A 20,121-nucleotide genomic window follows, 5' to 3' on the forward strand; every position below is an offset into this window, starting at 1 on the left:
CAGGAGATACAGGTTCAAATAACGGCCTTTGTACAAATTTTCATTTGTCGCTTCAATCTGTATATATACATCATACATATCTGAGACCTGAAAATGTCTCTGTAACCACATAGTTTCATTTGATTAAAGCACCTATGCCTAGGCAGTTTGGTGCTATTCCAGTAGAGTTGGAGAGCCACTGCAATGCTCTTTAAGTTTAGGGGAAATACCAAGTGGCTGAGGCGTGAGTGGGTTGGTTGGTTGGTTTAAAGGGGGGGGGAGACCAAACTGCTAGGTCATCGGTCCCTTCTTCCAAATAAAACAATGCCACAAGGGTGAGGATAAAACAAGCAAGACTGACAACACAAAATGGAGAGAAAGGAAAAACCACAAGAACGACGCGAGGGTAATAAACAGTTAAATGGACAAAAGTGGAGAAGATAAGCACAGAAACGCAAGAAACAGGTAGAAGAGATTAAAATGACAAAACAGCTTACCATGGCTGGCTGACCATGAGAATAAAAAGGAGAAGCCAGCCACCTGCTACACATTAAAACCTCCACCCTAAAAGCACTAGGGTAGTCTCCTTAATGGCACACAGTTTGTTGTGCATACTGAGACTATGCTATTCCGTCTCCCAAAGCCAAAAAACCTGGCAGAGTAAAAACGGTTGCAGGTCAGTCTCAGAGATGCCCATCTTCAGAAATGGTTTCCGTGTAGCCTGTCTGGTCAGCCTGTCAGCCAGTTTGTTGCCTGGGATTCCAAAGTGTCCTGTGGTCCACACAAACACCACTGAACGACCGGACCATTACAGGGCATAGATGGACTCCTGGATGGTCGCTACCAAAGGATGACGAGGGTAGCACTGGTCAACATCTTGTAGGCTGCTCAAGGAGTCAGAGACGGATGGCCCTACAACTGCAGCTAGACCGTTAATGGCCACTAAAAATAGAGATACACCCAATACAGAGCGCTGCAGGACCCTATTCTCCTGGATATGAGGGAGGGGAGGAGGACTATGAGAGGAACCAACTTGGACATGGACAGTATGAAGCGACAGGAAATTCTGGATAAAAATCGGGAGCAGGCCTCGGAGACCCCACTCAAATAATGCGGCAAGGATACAATGTCGCCAGGTGGTGTCATACACTTTTCATAAATCAAAAAAGACAGCAACAAGGTGTTGGCGTCTGGAAAAGGCTGTTCAGATGGCAGTCTCAAGGGACACAAGATAATCAGTGGTAGAGCGACTCAGGTGGAAACTGCCCTGGCATGAAGCCGGTAGGCCACGTGACTCCAGGACCCAACTCAACCGCCCACACACCACACGTTTCAGCAGCTTACAAAGAATGTCGGTGAGGCTGATGGGCCCATAGCTAGCCACATCAAGCGGGTTTTTGCCAGGTTTGAGCACTGGTATGATGATGCTCTCTCGCCAGTGCAATGGGAAGACACCATCGCCCCAGATCCGGTTGAAGATCAGGAGGAGATGTCACTTGTAGTCAGACGAGAGATGTTTAATCATCTGACTGTGGATCCGATCTGGCCCAGGATCTGTGTCAGGGCAATGTGCAAGGGCACTGTGCAAGGGCACTGAGGAGCTCCCACTCTGTAAATGGGCATTATAGTGTTCACTGTGGCATGTAGTGAATGAGAGGACTTTCCTTCCATCCGCCGTTTGAGAGTGCGAAAGGCTGGGGGTTAATTCTCTGACACAGAGGCGCGAGCATAGTGCTCAGTAGTCACGTTTGTGTCAGTAGATAACACACCATTTACATTAACACCTGTTGGGGTGTGGTACACCAAAACTCGTCTGATCTTTGCCCAGACTTGGGAAGGAGACGTATGGCACCCAATGGTCAACACGTACCTCTCCCAACACTCCTGTTTCTGCCTTTTGATAAGCTGGTGAATGCGGGCACACACCTGTTTAAAGGCAATGAGGTGCTCAAGGGAAGGGTGCCACTTGTGCCACTGTAGCGCTCGCCAACACTCCTTAATTGCCTCAGTGACTTCCGGCAACCACCAAGGGACAGTGTTTCGCTGGGGGCACCCTAAAGAACGAGGGATCATGTTTTCCGCCACAGAAACGATCGTTGTAGTTGCCTGCTCAACCACCACATTGATGTTACTATGTGGAGGAGATTCAGTGGTGACAGCAGAGGTGAAAGCGTCCCAGTCTGTCTTGTTTAAAGTCCATCTGGGTAGGTGTCCGTGGATCTGACACCAGGGCTGTGACAGGAAGATGGGGAAGTGGTCACTACCACACAGGTCATCATGTCCATTCCAGTGGATAGATCGGAGATGGCCAGGACTGCAAACTGAGAAATCAATGGCCGAATATGTGCCATGTGCCACACTGAAATGTGTGGGGGCACCCATATTTAAGAGGCAGAGGTTGGGTTGTGACAGTAAATTTTTGACATCTCTGCCTCGGCCAATAAGCATGGTGCTACCCCACGAGGGGTTATGGACATTAAAACCGGAGGAAGACATACGTTGCAAACAGTTATTTCCTGTGTCGTCCGTATCCTGACAGCCACAGCTTCAAGAGGAGTTTGAAAGGGCGCAGGTTCACTACATACTGAGTTCAGGACATAGACGCAAACTCCACCTGACACACTATTATATTCGCTACGGTTGTTGTAATATCCCCTGTAGCCACGAAGGGCAGGGGTTCGCATTGCCGGGAACCAGGTTTGCTAGAGGGCAATGCAGAAAGCAGGTGTAAGGCTTAACAGTTGCCATAGCTCAGCCGCGTGGTGGAAAAAACTGCCGCAATTCCAATGGAGGATGGCATGATTGCGAGACTGGGAAGGCATGAAACACTCAATGAGGCAGTCTACGTCTCAGGGTCTCCTGCTGCCACCGACTTATTTCCTGAACAGGCTATATCCATTGTGTCTAAGGGTCTGGTGAGATCTAGGTCGTCAGCAGACACCAGAATCTTCACCATCCTCAGACGCAGAGCTTGTAGGCAGTGGTGGTGTGGGTGCCACCACAATTCCCTTGATTTTTGGAGTCTTCTTTCTGGATTTCTCTGGCTGGCAGGGTATCACTGATTCCGTCTCTGGAAAAGAGGATGATCGTGAAGCCCTATGACCAGCTGCTTTTGGGCACTTCAGCCACTGGTGTCATCTTTCCCACTAGAGGAAAACTGTGAAGGGAGTGACCCAAGGGACCCCTTTCTAGCGGGAGGAGCCGATGAAGACTTATGCTTCTCCAGATGAGAAGTAGGGACTGGTGTCCCTGATGGTTGGTTGGGTGGGGGGAGGGGGGTGGTAGTGCTCCCGAGGTACGTGGTGCGGTAGTAACAGGGAGGGAAGTGCCCCCCAACCAGCTCTCGTACATATGAGGTACCGGGGCGAATAAGGTTCGCTGCCATCCTTAGCCTGGTGTTCCTCCCATGGTGTGGACAGGGAGGGAAACGATTTAGTATCATACTTCCTTGCATTGTATAGAGACTTGGAATGCTTGGAGACTGCTGCCGTTTGGTCACCAGCTAGTGATGACATGGTATGCATCATTGCGCGTCACCTGCCTTGATGCCACCCACACTGACCAGGGATCCTCCCCACGAGCACCACCCAGCCACAGCAAAGGCCACCTGGCAGGATGGCCATTGCCAGGAGTCCCAATGCCACAGGGTGACAGGCATATACTCCTTGGCATGTGGGGAGTTAATAGCACAGGCATCAGCAGAGCAATCCCTGCGTAGTCAGGGGGCTACAACCAACAGGGTACATGGTGGCCCCACCACAACGGGCAGGCTACCGTGCTGGATATGAGGTGCAAGGAATTCCATGGTCACTGTCAGCACAGCAAACGACACTGCATAGTGGGTGGAGGAAAATGCACCCAGGAAGGTGTCCTTGCCCAAGAGATGGAGGAAGAACGGGACTGCAAAGCCTCGAGGAGAAAGTGGGCTAAAGGTCTCAATGCACAATGGACACGAGGTACCATGTAAGGCGCCCTTCCCCAATTGACTCTCTCTTCGGGAAACGGAGGTAAAACCCTAAAGGGACCATCACATAAAGGCCTAAAGGTGTGAGATTCCTTTTAGTCACCTCTTATGACAGGCAGGAATACCTCGGGCCTACTCTAACCCAGGGCCTACAGGTGGAGGGCGTGAGTGGGAATTTGGATGGAGGAGGGAGGCATGCTGAGGTAGTCCACACAGTTGTGCAAAGCCACTGTGTAACAATGGAACAGTGGAAACTGTTGTTGTGCGTTTTAGGGCGCAAAAACAATTAGGGTCATACGTGCCCATGTTGGAACTATAGCACATGAAGATGCCATAGAGAAATGGAGGTCCTGAACTAAAGATTAAATGTCCTTTGTCATATTGCTACGATGGATAAAAAGTAAAACGTGTCCAACAGCACACAAGATTTGCTAAAGCAACTGATAACACAGAGACGGCAAACATAAATGAGAAGTTAAGTGATTAAAAAAAGGGCATTCCATCAGGAAATGGTGAACCACCAAAGGTTGCAGGCAGTGAGCACAAAGAGGTTGGGGAGCACCATTTAACAAACGGCTACGGCTAAAAAGACAGTGCCTAATATGCAACCTAGTTAAAATAATCTCCTTGCAGCAAGAAGTGAGGACCAGCGATGATGCCAAAGTGACACCACCTGTCGACAGATGGCAACACAGAGATCATCAGAGGGAATAGAAGAACTAACGGGTCGAGGTACGAGAATCGCAGCCTTGGCAGCAGCATCAGTGGCCTCGTTTCTCATCAGACTGATGAGACCAGGGACTCTCATAAACATCACAGTGGCTCCCTCAGGAGTGAGCAAGTGACAGCTTTCCTGGACCTGTTGCACTAGGGGATGGACAATGTATTGTATTGTATTGTTTTGTTTTGTTTTAGGGCACAAAAACAACTAGGATCATGTGTGCCCATGTCAGAGCTGTAGAACGTGAAGACAAGGAGAGGAGTTACAAATGGCTACACAATAATCACAATTGATGGAAGAAAAGACAGCTAAAAACAATGACGTGGAGAAGTGTCTATAAAACACGCCCTAGAGAAACGGAGGTCCTGAACTAAAAATTAAATGTCCTTTGCCATATTGCTACAATAGATAAAAAGTAAAACGCAGTCGACAGCCCGCAAATCGTTCGCTAAAACTGCCGATAACTCAGATGGCAAACAGACACTAGAACGTAAGTGGTTAAAAAACTGGTATTCCGTCACGAAATGGCAAACTGTCAAAGGTTGAGCGCAATGAGCACAAATTGGTGGGGGAGGACCACTTAACAAATGGCCATGGCTAAAAAGACAGTGCCTGATATGCAACCTAGTTAAAATGATATCCTCATGGCGAGAGGGCTGAGAGGAGGTTGTTCACGTCACTGGGAGAGGCTTAATAACCCGCAGCTTGTTCCCATGAAGGGAAGACCAGTGGTGTTGCCAAAGTGACACCAGTTGCTAACAGAAAGCAACACAAGAGACCACTGGAGGGGATGTAAAAACTAGCAGGCTGAGATACGAGGACTGCAGCCTCAGCAGCAGCGTCAGCGGCCTCGTTTCCTATCAGACTGACGTGACCAGGAACCCACATAAACATCACAGTGGTTTCATCAAGTGTGAGCAAATGATAGCTTTTCTGGACCCATTGCACTAAGGGATCAAGAGTATACAGCATACAGAAGTTCTGAAGAGCACTGAGAGAGTCGAGGCAGATGACACAATTGAAAAGCAAGTGTTGTCAGATGTACTGCGTGGCCTGATACACAGTGAAGAGCTCCGCTGTAAATAATGAGCTGTGTTCTGGAAGTCGATACCGAAAAATGTCGGAGCCAATGCCAAAGGCACACCCGACACCACGGTCAGTCTGACAGCCACGAGTGTACACAAAGGTATTATTGCGAAGGATGAGAAACTTATGGCCATAGAGCAAGACTGGAGTAGTACCCTAAGGAAGCAAATTAAGGTAAAGTAGCCAGTAGTGTGAAGTTAAGCTGCCAGACCAATAGCCGAAAGTGAACTCCAGGAGGTAACAGAGAAGAGTGATGTGCCCCATATTGGCAATCAAAGGAGTTATTGAAGGAGAAGGCATAAGATGAGTGGCCTGGGATGACAGACAAATGGTATGCATATATGAAGAGGAGAAAATCACGGCGGTATGACAGCAGTAGTTCGACAGATTCTGTATGCAGACTCTCAACCTGGCTAGTGTACAAGGTTCCAGTGGCCAAATGGATGCCGCAATGCTGGACAGTATTGAGACGGTGAAGAGAAACTGACGTGCAGATGCATGAACAAAATACCCATAGTCTAGTTTTGAATGGACAAGGGACTGGCACAAAAGGAGGGGGTTGGTTCGAACCACTCCCCAGGAAGTACTGCTGAGGACACACAGATCACCGAGGGACCACATGCAGCAGGCAGCCAGGTAAAACATAAGACACGTGAGAGGAAAAAATAAAGTTTTCTATTGAGTATGAGCCCCAGGAATTTCTTAGTTTCAATGAAAGGAAGAGCAACAAGCCCAAGTTGTAAAGACAGTGGAAGGAAACCAACAGCGCTGCCAGAAATTCATACAAATGGTTTTATCAATGGAGAAGCAAAAGTCATTGTCGATGCTCGACGAGTAAAGACTATCGATACAATGCTGAAGACATCGCTAAAGGAGACATGTCTGGGGAGCAGTGAAATGGATGGCAAAATTGTCAACGAAAATGGAGCCGGAGATGTCCGGCAGGAGACAAGCCACAATCGTGTTAACGGCAATAGCAAAGAGGATGACGCTCAGGACAGAACCCTCAGGCACACCGTTTTCCTGGATTAAGGTGTCCAACAAGGCAGAACTCACACATACCTTGAAAACTCAATCTTTTAAAATTTCCTGAAGCAATCGGTGCATGCAGCCCCAGAAGCCCCCCCGTGTAAAGAGTATGGCGATTACCAGTCCTCCAGCAGGTGTCGTAGACTTACTCCAAATCGAAAAACACGAGCACAATCTGGTACTTCCGTGAAAACCGCTCATGACACGGGTGAAAAAGTGACGAGATGGTCATATGCAGAATGGTGTGCTCGAAATCCACACTGAATCGTAAGTTCCATCACCCTGCAAACACAGCTGGTGAGAGAAATGGGGCGATAACTAGAAGGAAGGTGTTTATCCTTATCGGGGTTAGATATAGGTGTGATAGTTGCTTCACACCAGCATCTGGTAAACGTGCCCTCTGCCCAGATGTGATTGTACGTATGAAGGAGGAAGTGTTTGCCTGCCAGAGAAATGTTCTGCAACATCTGAATGCGATCATCATCCGGCCCGGGCAGAGGATCGTGATGAAGTGAGAGCATGACCTAGCTCCCTTGTAGTAAAGACAGCATGTAGCACTCACAATTCCGAGAACAGAACAGTACTGCCAAAAGCCTCCTCCACTTCTTTCTGATGGAGAAAGGCAGGATGATTGTGGATGGAGCTCGAAATCTCTGCTAAACAGCGTCCCATTGTGTTGGAGATAGCCATGGGGTCCACTATGACATCATCTGCTATGATCAGGCCAAACATTGGGGGATGGAGCCAGGTCCCAGACAGCTGTTGGAGGTTGGCTCACACAATGGAAGAGGGAGTGGAACTGTTGAAAGAATTGGCAAATCAAATCCAGCTAGCTTTTCTGCTATCCCAAAGAGCGCGATGACACTGTGCACGCAACTGTTTATAATGAATGCAAACATAGGATGACGGTTAAAAACGTGGAGAGCACATCTCTGTGCGCAAATTGCATCATGGCATGCCTCAGTCCACCAAGGGATCAGGACATGGTGCGGTAAAGAGGAAATGTAAGGAATGGAATGTTCTGCGGTGGTAAGCATAACCTTTGCAAGACATTCTATTTGGTCATCACAACTGGTCAAGGTTGCCAGGGAGTTGTATAGGCCCCAGTCGGCCTTAAAAAGCCGCCATTTGGGTGCGCACGTAGATGGAGTGGGAGTCAACAAATAGATGGCACACGGGAAATGGTCACTTAATTATGTGTCAGAGTGAATGAATCATTCGACACGATGTGCAAGCTGGGCAGTGCAGAAGGAGAGGTCCAAGTGGGAATAGGTGTGTATGAGTCTGAAAGGAACATGGGTGCTCCTGTGTTAAGGCAGATGAGGTTACATTGACTGAGAAGGTCAGCGAAGATGGCACCTCTCAGATGGGTTGTGGGAGAGCCCCAGTGGGGTTGGTGAGCACTGAAGTCACTGGGCAGCAGAAAGAGGAGAGGGAGTTGCCCAATAAGCTGGAGGCAGTCAACCCTGCTGATATCGAATAACAGAGGGATGTAAACGATACAAAGGGAAAATGTGAAGTGGGGAAGGGAAATGCGGACTGCAACAGATCGAAGCCAGGTAGTCAGGGAGATGGTTTGACTATGAACATCACTCCAGATGAGCAGCATGACTCCCCCATGAGATGGAATGCCGTCCTCTGAGAGGAAGGTCAAAGCAGCCCAGAAAGAAATGCGAGAGCTCAAAGCAGTTGTGAGAATACAATTTTGTTTCTGGAGGCAGAGAACAAGCAGACCGTGTGATTCCAAGAGCAGCCAAAAGTTCTCTTTGTTGGATCTAAGGCTGCGAACATTCCATTGGAGGAGAGTCATGATGAGGAGAGGGGATGAGTGCCAGTCTTCAAAGACTCACCGTTACGGGGCACAGAGGCTAGAGGATCCTGCTCCACGAGATCTACAGAGGCTTCGGCATTCTCCCTCTGTTGGTCTGTGGTTGGTCAATGGTTGCCACTGCACACCAGCAACACAGAGGTGAGCCGGGTTGGGGTATCACGTGGCAACACCATCAAAGAGGATCTCCGAATCGGCAAAGGAGGAGACCATTTGCCTTTGTTTGATTTCTTGGAGCTTTTCCAGTTGGCAGAGGAAGACTCAGATATATGTTGGCTCGAGGGACATAAGAAGCCTTCACGGGGGCATTCCTTCTGTCCTTTCCAGCCTGCCAGTTGTGAAGCAGGTGACTTCGCCCCATGAGGGGAAAGTTTGGTGGCTTGTTGCACATGTGGAGGAGGAGATGGGGATGCTAACGTGACACTGACAGATTTTACAACCGCAGTGCTGAATTTGAGGTCGCATGTCTGCACTGGCCATGTCCTTCATGGAGCGAGATGTAGCAAGAACAATACTGTAAGTGACGGATGGTAGAATGCAGTGTTTACGACTAGCCAACAACTTACGAGCGACTGGGTAAGGCACTTTTTCCTTCCTGCAGATCTCCTGGACCGCCCACTCATCAAGATACAGGGGACAAACTCGGGAGGAGAGGGTTCAGAATGTATGGTCAGACTGTGATAACATCATAGCCTGCTTTGATCTTTGTTGGAAGCACCACTCTATCAAAAGTGAGAAAAAGAGTAGGTGTGGGCACTAATGATACATCTACCTTTTTTATCACCCGATAGAGTGCAACGACACTCTGATCAGAGAGAGATAGGTTTGGATTCCTGTCTCAGTCAGACCTTCGAGCAACATAGAGTAAATAACACCATGGGAAGAATTCAGAGTCCGATGGGCCTCAACATGAGCAGGATAGCTGTGGAGGGACGAAGATGCAAGCAGTTGTTGTGCTTGAGAATCAGAAGTAATCTCCAAAACCAAAGTGCCATTGAATAATCGAGAGCAGGATTTCACAGGGGTGGCAACTGCATCAACACCTTTCTGAATAATTGACAGATTTACTGTAGCAAAGGACTGACCATCTTCAGTGTGAGGAACTGTAGTGCAGCTGAGAGGGTCTTTTGAATTGTGAGCTTCATTCTGTTTACGTTTAGTAGACACTGACTGTGAAGAAGATGACTGGCTCATTGCAAGAAAATCCCCCACGACTGCCAACATCTCCAATGGCTCCTTCCAACTGGGGACCTCCTCAGAGGGGGGTGCACCTGCCTTAAGTAATTGTTCACACCTCAGATCACACCTCCCTAACACCTGATGGAGGGACCAATTGACAATTTGGAAGGTAGCAGCTCAGGCATTACCCCTCCCTGGGCCTGGCCTGTACCAAGAGGTACATGTGAACCCTACCTGTCGACCCGGGGCTAGGAATTACAAGTTACCCAGCTACCTGTTATGTGTCAGATGCGCGGACCGGCCTTCAGGAGCGCACAGGGAGGAGGAAGAAGAAAAAGAGGAACCTCAAACAGCGAGGTGAAGGAAGCATAGGAGAAGGGGAATAAAAAACAGTGGAGAGACTGTTCTGATGTCGGCTACTGAAAATGCAGAATACATTCCCAAAAACATCCCAGATATGTTCCCCAAGGAAGGGGAAGAAGAACAGCAAGAGGACAGACATGCAGCTTGGAAGGGAAAAAACGCTGCAAGGGCTAGGGCACCGAGATAGCCAAACATGAACCCACCAAAGAGCGGCGAGCCCCTTGGGAGAGATACAGTGGCATGCACATCTACCGAGTGAGCATGGGACCCAGGTTTGAATCCCAGAATCCCAGCCTCAGTACAAATTTTCATTCATTGCTTCAGTCTCCACATATACATGATAGATGTTTGAGACTTGAGGCTGCACAGCAACACATGTAGTAACTTTGAACTTGCTGGTACACCCTATTTGATGGTATGTCTCATAGTTCGGGAGGGTAGTTAGGCTAACTGGAGTAGTTAGGATGAATGATACTTCAGTTGTGACACACACTCTTTTTATAAGTTCCAAAATGCATCATGAATAGTTGTGGATATGAAGTTCATGACAAAAAGAAGCAAATGAACGCCTGGCATTATGGCTTGAGCTGCTGGTGGAATTAGCGACCATGTGCGCGTGAGGTGTGCTTGCTTGTGTGAATGAATGGTGTGTGTGTGTGTGTGTCTTTTTCTGATGAAGGCTGTCACTGAAAGCTTATGTGTAAATGTCTTAATTGTGCCTGTTTGCAACTTGTCATCTTTATAGTAAGTAGAAATCTAACTTTTCCTACACTGTTGACAGTCTTACCTGGAGTTGCCATTGTTCAAAGTTATTAATGGGCCTAAGCAGTCTCTTTGAAACTGACCGTGAACTTGGTTTGTCCTGATATTCATTGAGAGAGGTGAGCGACATATCAGACTGACATGCCAGTATCTGCATGCCAAGAGGAACATTTGCTCAAACATATTGCGTGTCTGGAAGAGGCTGTAGTTACAGCAAGACACACCTTAATAAAAGCTGCAAGGACTACACAGCCTAAGGAACAAGAAAAGTGCCAGTAGGCAAGCATAACGCGTAATCACCTTTCACACTAGCTCAACTTGTGACTTTAATCCAAGTTGCTCATTGGTTTTTTGTTCTAGAATAGAAAGTCGAGCGACTATCATGAGGATTTTAATGCCAAAAATCTTCATGGATTGGTCTTCAAATTTTTGTGTTTCATTGAACAATCCCAAGCCACACATAAATACAATAGTGTTACTAGGACTTTATTTGCTGTACAAATTAAGAACCATACCCAAACAGGTTGATTAATTGACTGCAATGGAAGAGAACTGTGTAGTCAGTGTTCATTTCAATCTGCCTGAACATATATGGGACCCAGGTGAAAAGCGACTTCGCTAGGAAAAATAAAAACTTTCAGTGTAGTTGACATGCTGATGAAAGAAGTTACTGTAAACATTACCCTGCATGATTGGACTCGAGTTATCAGGCTGATCAAAAAGGTAGTCCACAGGACATGGAATCATGATGTACTTGTGAAAGAAAAGATCAAAGATATGGCCTTCCTGTCAACAGCAGCTCCAGATCAAAATCCAGTGAGGACAGTGATGATTATACCCTTGTGGTCACTCTGCTTACACTATAATTGTGATTATTCATGAAGTACTCACTGATGAAATTGCCCTGATTGGTACCTCATTTATTTATTAATTAACAATGTTTTCTCATGAGCACATGCTGGCAAAAAGCATGGTGGTCTCTCTAAGTGCTGGTAACAATATTCCATTCCATTCCATTCATTAGCAGTTTTAACTGCAATATAGAGGGGTATGTATGGCCTTTGAGTGAGACGAGTAATAACATAACATATACATTTAGCTTTCACATATAGGCATCATCAGAATAAAAGTGTGCGCAAAAATGAAAGTCTAGAACTTTTGAAATACCACATTCCTCAACAACGCACGACATATCAGAACAAGCACAGTAAGTGAGACAAACATGAACCACTTTTAACAACTACAAGGCAAAACTTACACCATTCTTAACATGTTACCAAACTTCAAATAAATATTACATTTTAATTTTTGCTCTTTCTCTTTGATACTTTAGCCACCAAGAGTCGATAGTGGAGTAGATGTAATACAGCTCATTTTTTAGACTTACAAGGTTTTCTGGGATGACTGATCGGTAGTGTGCTCCTGGGCTTTCTGTCGAGTTGTTGTTTGCATTTTACACATCATATTTAAATGCTGACCCAAGCCCCTCTTCAGGCGCTGTGAGTTTTGTTGTTATGGTACTCACTGCCTAAACTCCAACCAAGCTGAACCCTTGTTGGTCTATTTATAGCTATGTTTGATTCCCCAATGGAAAATCCAGGATGGAATATAACCATGTTATGAAAAGGATAGTTGCTATTCACCATATAGCAGAGATGCTGAGTTGCAGAGACGCACAACAAAAAGACGGTCAAAAAATGAGCCTTCAGCCAAGAAGGCCTTTGTCGGAGGCAAAACACTCACACACTCCACACGACCACAGTCTCTGGCTGCTGAGGCCTCAGCAGTCAGAGACTGTGGTTGCGTGTGTGAGTTGCATTTGCATGCATGTCGTGTGTGTGTTTTGTCTCCGACGAAGGCCTTGTCAGCCGATTGCTCATTTTCTGGGTTGTGCCTATCTGCGACTCAGCATTTCTGCCATATGGTGAGTAGCAACAATCCTTTTCATAATACTGTTACATGTTCGATTCCCGAAGCAGACTACACCCTTTGATGCTCTTTTATTCCAGAACTAGCACTAATATACTCTGAAAAGTAAGTTCTCTTAGTATTTTCCAACAAGGGTGGTTGTGACGAATGGAGATTATTTTAATAGTGTGTCAGGCACCAAGCATTATTTAACTTGAAACCATTGTCCCTGTTCATTAGGTTTTCTTACATCTTTATTTTGATAGACGGGTTAATTATGCTGCCCCAGAAACATGGCACCTGCACCACGATACTTGTCTCATCAAATTTCATTTCACTTCATGATTATATACAAGGCAGTGCTCAGCAACAACCGATCTGTTGGGTGTTTTAGTTAAGTATGTCGTTGATACTGCCTGCCCTCTACTCGACTGTTCTAATAATCGGCCCAATGTAAGACATGCCACATTCACATGGAATGTGACACACATCTGTCTCTCAGAGACCTAGATCTTCTCTAACATTAAAAAGAATACTTTTTATCTTAGTTAAGGGATTGATGTGTATTTCCATAGGAGCCTACCAATCTTTCTCCATTCTTCCTCAGTCTCGGTCTCATCCTCTTTCTGAGGCATTCTTGATTTTGACTGCACCACCTGTTCAGTTTGATGACCTAAGAACAAATGCCTTCAGAACACTTTTTGCAGGTGTTGTAATCCTTTGGTGAGGCTCTCCTTGTCCAGTAGTGTTCAAGCTCTAAATAACGGAGTCTTTAGCACCAAATTTCCTTGTGACTGACGGTATTGGCTTGAGGTGTGGAGATACAGGTCAGTGTGTGTAGATTTTATTACATATACTGTGAACCAGGGAACCATCCATTCTTCTCTTAACTAACACGCCGAGGGAAGGTGGCTAGCAATATTTTTCAAGTTGATATTATGATGGACAGAGGTTAAATGTTCCAGGAACCCTTGAAGCTTTCTTTGCTCCATATGGTCACACCACAAATGTGTTCTCCATCTACTGACAGAAACACATTGGTTTCAGGTTGGCATACTGTAGTGCCTTTGCTTTAGAGTGTTCCATGTGTAGGTTTGCCACAACATTTGATAATGGACTATCATTTGTCACACATTAGTTTGTTTATCATATTTTCCGTCCGATAGGAGATAAATAGATGTCAGTATGTGTCTAAAAAGTTCTGGGGAACAAATGTCAAAGGAATCAGAAAGTGGAACCTCATAAAGAGAGAGACCACACTGATATTGACCATTATAGCTGTATCCGGGAACCGCAATTGGTCTTCACACCTCCCACATTACACTGAGAATGTGTTTCAGGTATTTTGCCGATAGGTACATAGGTGCACCAATATTACTATGACTCTTACAGAATTCCTTCCTTATGTACCTTAGGAAGGTTACTCAGTAGAGGTGGCTCTGCCACTTGTGTTTTAATACCCTTAATGACATTATGTGGCAAGCCAGACTCACTGAGAAATCACCATCATGTTCCTCTCAATTTTATTTGTTGGATCAACATTTGTCCGTCGGTCCGCAATGTCATTCAATAGATCGAAAATCTTCTTACTGTAGCTCATATGTGACATTAGGAATGTGCTGGCAGAACTACAGCTTTCTTGTCATCTGGCAGATTTCTTAATGCTAGTTCTCCCTTAAAGATGTTTGATCTTAGCCTTGACACCTTGTAAGTGCTCCACAGGTGTCATGGCAAATCTCTCCTGCTACTTCCAGTACAAGATACACTATATGCTCCACAGAGCTTATTTACTCTGCTACTGGTAGCAATTTTGGAGTGGGCACGAAATATAACCCTTTGACAATGATCTTCACTTTGCTCTTTTGAAATGACGTCTAGCATTTGTAGAGCATCACAAATTCTCTTTCACACTACAGTCTGGCTTGCTTGCATGGTGCACAATCCAATTTGCCGCTGATGTGTTAATATGATATTTCATTTCAGTGAACTTGGGTGCAACTTGTCCATCTCAACACACTGAGAAGATGACCTGTCCTTGGTGGAGCTTATCCAACTAGTGTACACTGCGAAATTTCATCTCCCCATAGAGTGAGGTGATGTCTCATGTTTTCTCAGTGTGATTGATTAACAGTGTGCTTCCAGGCATTTTGCCAAATTGTTGTTTCCATTTTACGAACTAAAACAACAATTCCGTAGAACACCCAGAAGCACACTATTAAGTAAACCATTTGTAGCTGTCAACTGGAGAACAGGCTGTAAATTCCTTGCTATGCTAATAATAATAATAATAATAATAATAATAATAATAATAATAATAGAACAAGAACAAACATTCCTTATATTTTGAACTTCAATGTGGAATTTAATGTAGCCGCAGTTGAAACTGTGTTCATTATAAATTGACAAATATACACCATATTATATACTGCACCAATATAGATACAAGGACTCATAAAAACACAAATTAAAACACACATACACCAATGGTGCTTTGGCTACTAAATGACTATGGTACTGTTAAGCCAGAAACAAAGAAAAGAAGCAAGATGCATAAAAAAATGCATGCAGATGTTAGTTGTTGTAAATCTAATTTCATGTTAAAGAAACAAGCTTAATTTAGCACACATTATTATTCTCACAATGCATATTTACACTTACTGGGAACTATAATAGTCATCTTGATATGCCGAGTATTTCTCTGAAGCTTGAGCAATAGATCGGTTTATAACTCCATTTGTAATTAAGCATTCCTTAGGATGAAAGTATTTGTAGTATGTTGTCCGAATAACACAATCTGAAAATAATTTATTTGCAATTAAAGAAACATATTACATAAAAAAATAATTAGCAAAAACTAATAATCATTTTCACATATTTTTTGTTGTCCGAAAATATAGTTTCAGTTTTTTTAACAAAAATGCTGTTATGCACCAGAACTAACAACCTCAAGCAGGTAATGTCGACATAACTTTGACTTTTACAGGAAACTCACCATAATCGATAACACCATCCATGCCTCCTCTTGCCCCCCACCTTTAAGCACAAATTGGGACTTTTTCATGCTATGATTGACCACATTATTGAGGTGTTCCTAAATCCTTCTGCTTTTGTTACTTAACTTAATAACTTAAAATACTTAGCTGTCAAAAATATATATCAAGCAAGCTTTGTACAAAAACTTTATACACATAAAACCAACAAAAACATAAATTACTCTAAACTGAATTTTTAGGTGACATTTTATATCGTACAGCTAATTTGTAAAAAACACAAAGTGTCCTTTATCACCAACAATATCACCAAGTTGCTCTTTATACGCAAAGAGAAACCTCCGTCTGAAAAATTTCTCAGATTTAGAGTCTATAAAAAACAGTGTAATATATGTCTGAATTTTTATACAGAACAGATTGGGAGGGCATTTAAGACCTTCATTCATCAGCACTTGCTCAACAAAAACATTGGGAATTCATATGAGTTGACTTTTGCAGAAAATCTCAAAAGTAAGAAACACATTCTTCCTGCTTCACCGTTGCTTGACATGGAAATTTTGCGTACAATTGACAAGGACAACAAAATTAACCTTTTAGAAGAATTTGAAATATATAAACATTCCCTCTTCAATTCAAAAGACTTACTGAATGATCAACTTGCTTTTTTTTTCCAAATGTATCATTCAGGGTGAATCACCTAAAACATACACAACAGAAATTGTGAAAATGGAAAATGCTAAGAATGTGCGGTTTTCACAGAATGGTTGGTAGTTATGGGCTTGTATTGTTAGCCAATCAGTAGATTGTAATAATACTTAAAAAGAGTTTTTTTGCAAACGTACACTTTTTTAAATCAAACAGTGCCTACAGACATTAACAAACTAAAAATAAGGTAAATTAGAATGTCAGTGGTGTCTGTTGCAGGATTTTAGTGAGACTTGTTTACAACATATCATATTTTGAAAAGTTCCCACACCAACACTTGTAGAATACCTGTGGTAGTACACACTAAAGAACAACACAAGTGCATACATTAGTTATGTGGATTCTGACCACTAACAAGACAACTGACTATCACAGGTCTTGTTATAATTGTCCACTGGTAGCGGCACTACAAACTTTCAGTCTGGCATGGAACAACTGCTGCACACATGCCAGCATTTCAGTGGAGATGTCCAAGCAGGCTGCTGCAATACGTCATTGCCTATCATTGGGTGTAGTTGGTATTTCCTTGTAGACAGCACCATTCAGTTTTCTCCACAGAAAAACAGCTAAAGGCGTCAAATATGGGGAACGGGCCAAGCAAGGTAAAGGCCCCCTGAGCCCTAATCCAATGATTTGCACTATGGACTGGACGGCCATCATATTGGTACCACAGGTTACTCCTAGTCTGCAGAGGAATGTCTTCTAGCATCCTTAGAAGACAGTCTCTTAGGAGGTTACGATTCTTGTGTGCATTCAGTGTTCCACCTAAGAGACATAAGAACATGAGCTGATGGTTCACTATCCCACACATGTTTACACTTCATGGATGCTGACATATCCCCTGAGAAAGCCAGCAGTGATTGTCAACTTACCAACAGTGCACGTTTTGGCAGTTTACCTGGTCATGATTCGTTAATGTGGCTTCTTCACTAAACAAGACACGTGATACAACTGGAGTACGCTGTCTTAATGTCCATGTATTGAAGTTAACATGATTCTCATAATAGTTTCCATGCAGCTCTTGATGGAGATATGTGATACGGATGGAACCTATGAGAATGGACAATGTGTAAGACACTTGTCTGACTCATGCTACATCCTCGTACAATTTTGCAAGAGCTAACATGTGGATGAACTGCAACAGCAGCAAGAACATTAATTTCCCCCCGTTCTGTCATCAACTGTTTCCTTCTGTAACATTGTCTCGGTGTTAAAACTACCATTTTCATATAGCAGTTAAAAAGGCTGATAAATAACTGTTGAGAAAGTTGACATCTACTGGGATAATTCGCCATATACACCATACAAGAATGAATTGCATTCTTCCTTCACTCTTCATAAACCATGAACAAGTCAGCTTTTTCTGCATTGGTAAACCTCTTTGTCCATGCATGACTTTCCATTTGTGCAATATTTGCGATGCAAGTTTTAGGTGATCCACCCAGTACACGATTTCTTAATACACCTCAATCAAAAAATGGAAAACCCAGGATGGAATGTAACAATATACAAGAAGGAAAGTTGCTACTCACCATACAGCAGAGATGCTGAGTCGCAGGTAGCACAACAAAAAGACTCTCACAATTAAAGCTTTCGGCCATTATTTAGGCCTTCGTCAAAAAGAGACACATATGCGGGTGCGCACCCCCCCCCCCCCCCCCCCCCGCCCACACACACACACACACACCACACACGACTGCAGTCTCAGGCAACTGAAAGCAGCACCACCAGTGCATGATGGGAGTGGCGACTGGTTGGGTGTAATGAGGAGATGGTGCAGGAAGGGGGAGGGATAGCATGGTGGGGGTGGCAGACAGAAGTGCTGCAGTTAAGACGAAGGGCAGGAGAGAAAGGGGGGGGGGGGGGAAGTAGCAGAAAGGAGATAAATAAAAAGAAATTAAAAGACTGGGTGTGACGGTGAAATGACGGCTGTCTAGTGCTGGAATGGGAACAGGGACAGGGCTGGGTGGGTGAGGACAGTGACTAATGAAGGTTGAGGCCAGGAAGGTTGCAGGAACGTAGGATGTATTGCAGGGACAGTTCCCACCTGCGCAATTCAGAAAAGTTGGTGTTGACGGGAAGGCATACATATGGCATAGGCTGTGAAGCAGTCACTGAAATGAAGAATATCATGTTTGGCAGTGTGTTCAGCAACAGGGTGGTCCACTTGTTTCTTGGCCACAGTTTGTTGGTGGCCATTCATGTGGAGAAACGGTTTGTTGGTTGACATGCCTACATAGAATGCAGCACAGTGGTTGCAGCTTATCTTGTAGACCACATGACTGTTTTCACAGGTAGCCCTACATTTGATGGGATAGGTGATGTTAGTGACCGGACTGTAGTAGGTGGCGGTGAGACGATGTATGGGACAGGTCTTCCAGCTAGGTCTATTACAGGGGTATGAGCCTTTAGGAAAAGGATTGGGAGCAGGGATTGTGTAACAATGGACGAGCATATTGTGTAGGTTTGGTGGATGGTGGAATATCACTGTAGGTGGGGTGGAAAGGATAGTGGGCAGAGCATTTACCATTTCAGGGCATGACGAGATGTAATCGAAACCCTGGCGGAGAATGTAATTCAGTTGCTCCAGTCCTGGGTGTTACCGAATTATGAGGGGAATGGTTCTCTGTGGCTGGATGGTGGGATTTTGGGAGGTGATGGGAGATGGGAACGATAAGGCACAGGAGATTTTTTTTGTACAAGGTTGGTAGGCTTCAGTGAGACCCTCAGTACATTTCGTGCAGATGCAACGACCATGGGTGGCTAGGATGTACAGAAGGGGACTTCTTGGTATGGAACGGAAGACATCTGTTGAAGCGGAGGTATTGCTGGTGGTTAGTAGGTTTGTTATGGATGGAGGTACTGATGTACCCACCTTTGAGATGGAGGTCAACATGTAGGAAGGTGGCTTGTTGGGTTGAGTAGGAAAAGGTGCAGCAAATGGGGGAGACGTTGTTGAGGTTCTGGAGGAATGTGGATAGGATGTCCTCACCTTCGATCCTGACAGCAAAGATGTCATCAATAAATCTTAACCAGGTGAGGGGCTTAGAATTCTGGGTTTGTAGGAAGGATTCCTCTAGATGGCCTATGAATAGGTTGGCATGGGATGGTGCCATGCGGGTGCCCATAGCCATACCCCAGATTAGTTTGTAGCTAGTGCCTTCAAAGGAGAGGTAATTGTTGGTGAGGATATAGTTGGTCATGGTGACTAGGAAGGAGGTTGTTGATTTAGAATCTGCCGGGTCTTGGGAAAGATAGTGTTCAATAGCAGTAAAGCCTTGGGCCCTAGGGATGTTAGTGTAAAGGTACACGGCATCATTAGGGATGAGCAAGGCATCATGTGATAAAGGGACAGGAACTGTGAATAGTCGGTGGAGGAAAGGGTTGGTATCTTTTACACAGGAGGGTAGGTTCCAGGTAATAGGTTCAAGGTGTTGGTCTACGACAGCAGAGATTCTCTCAGTGGTGGCACAATAACTGGACACAATGGGGTGCCTTGATGGTTAGGTTTATTCACTTTAGGAAGCATATAGAAGGCAGGAGTGCATGCAGTGGTAGGGGTGAGTAGAGAGATGGACTCTGGGGAGAGGTTCTGGGATGAGCGTAA

General features: G+C 44.9%; 1 protein-coding gene across 1 annotated transcript in view; it reads right to left on the bottom strand.

Moving 5' to 3' along the window:
* LOC124802764 (intraflagellar transport protein 52 homolog) overlaps positions 1–20,121 on the bottom strand; it is a 74,874-nt gene that overhangs the window by 37,760 nt on the left and 16,993 nt on the right. The window contains exon 4 of the mRNA XM_047263755.1: positions 15,478–15,613. Within this exon, the coding sequence (XP_047119711.1) occupies positions 15,478–15,613 (136 nt within the window). The remainder of the gene's footprint in view (positions 1–15,477; positions 15,614–20,121) is intronic.

The sequence above is a fragment of the Schistocerca piceifrons genome, chromosome 6, assembly GCF_021461385.2.
Source record: "Schistocerca piceifrons isolate TAMUIC-IGC-003096 chromosome 6, iqSchPice1.1, whole genome shotgun sequence".
Taxonomy (NCBI): domain Eukaryota; kingdom Metazoa; phylum Arthropoda; class Insecta; order Orthoptera; family Acrididae; genus Schistocerca; species Schistocerca piceifrons.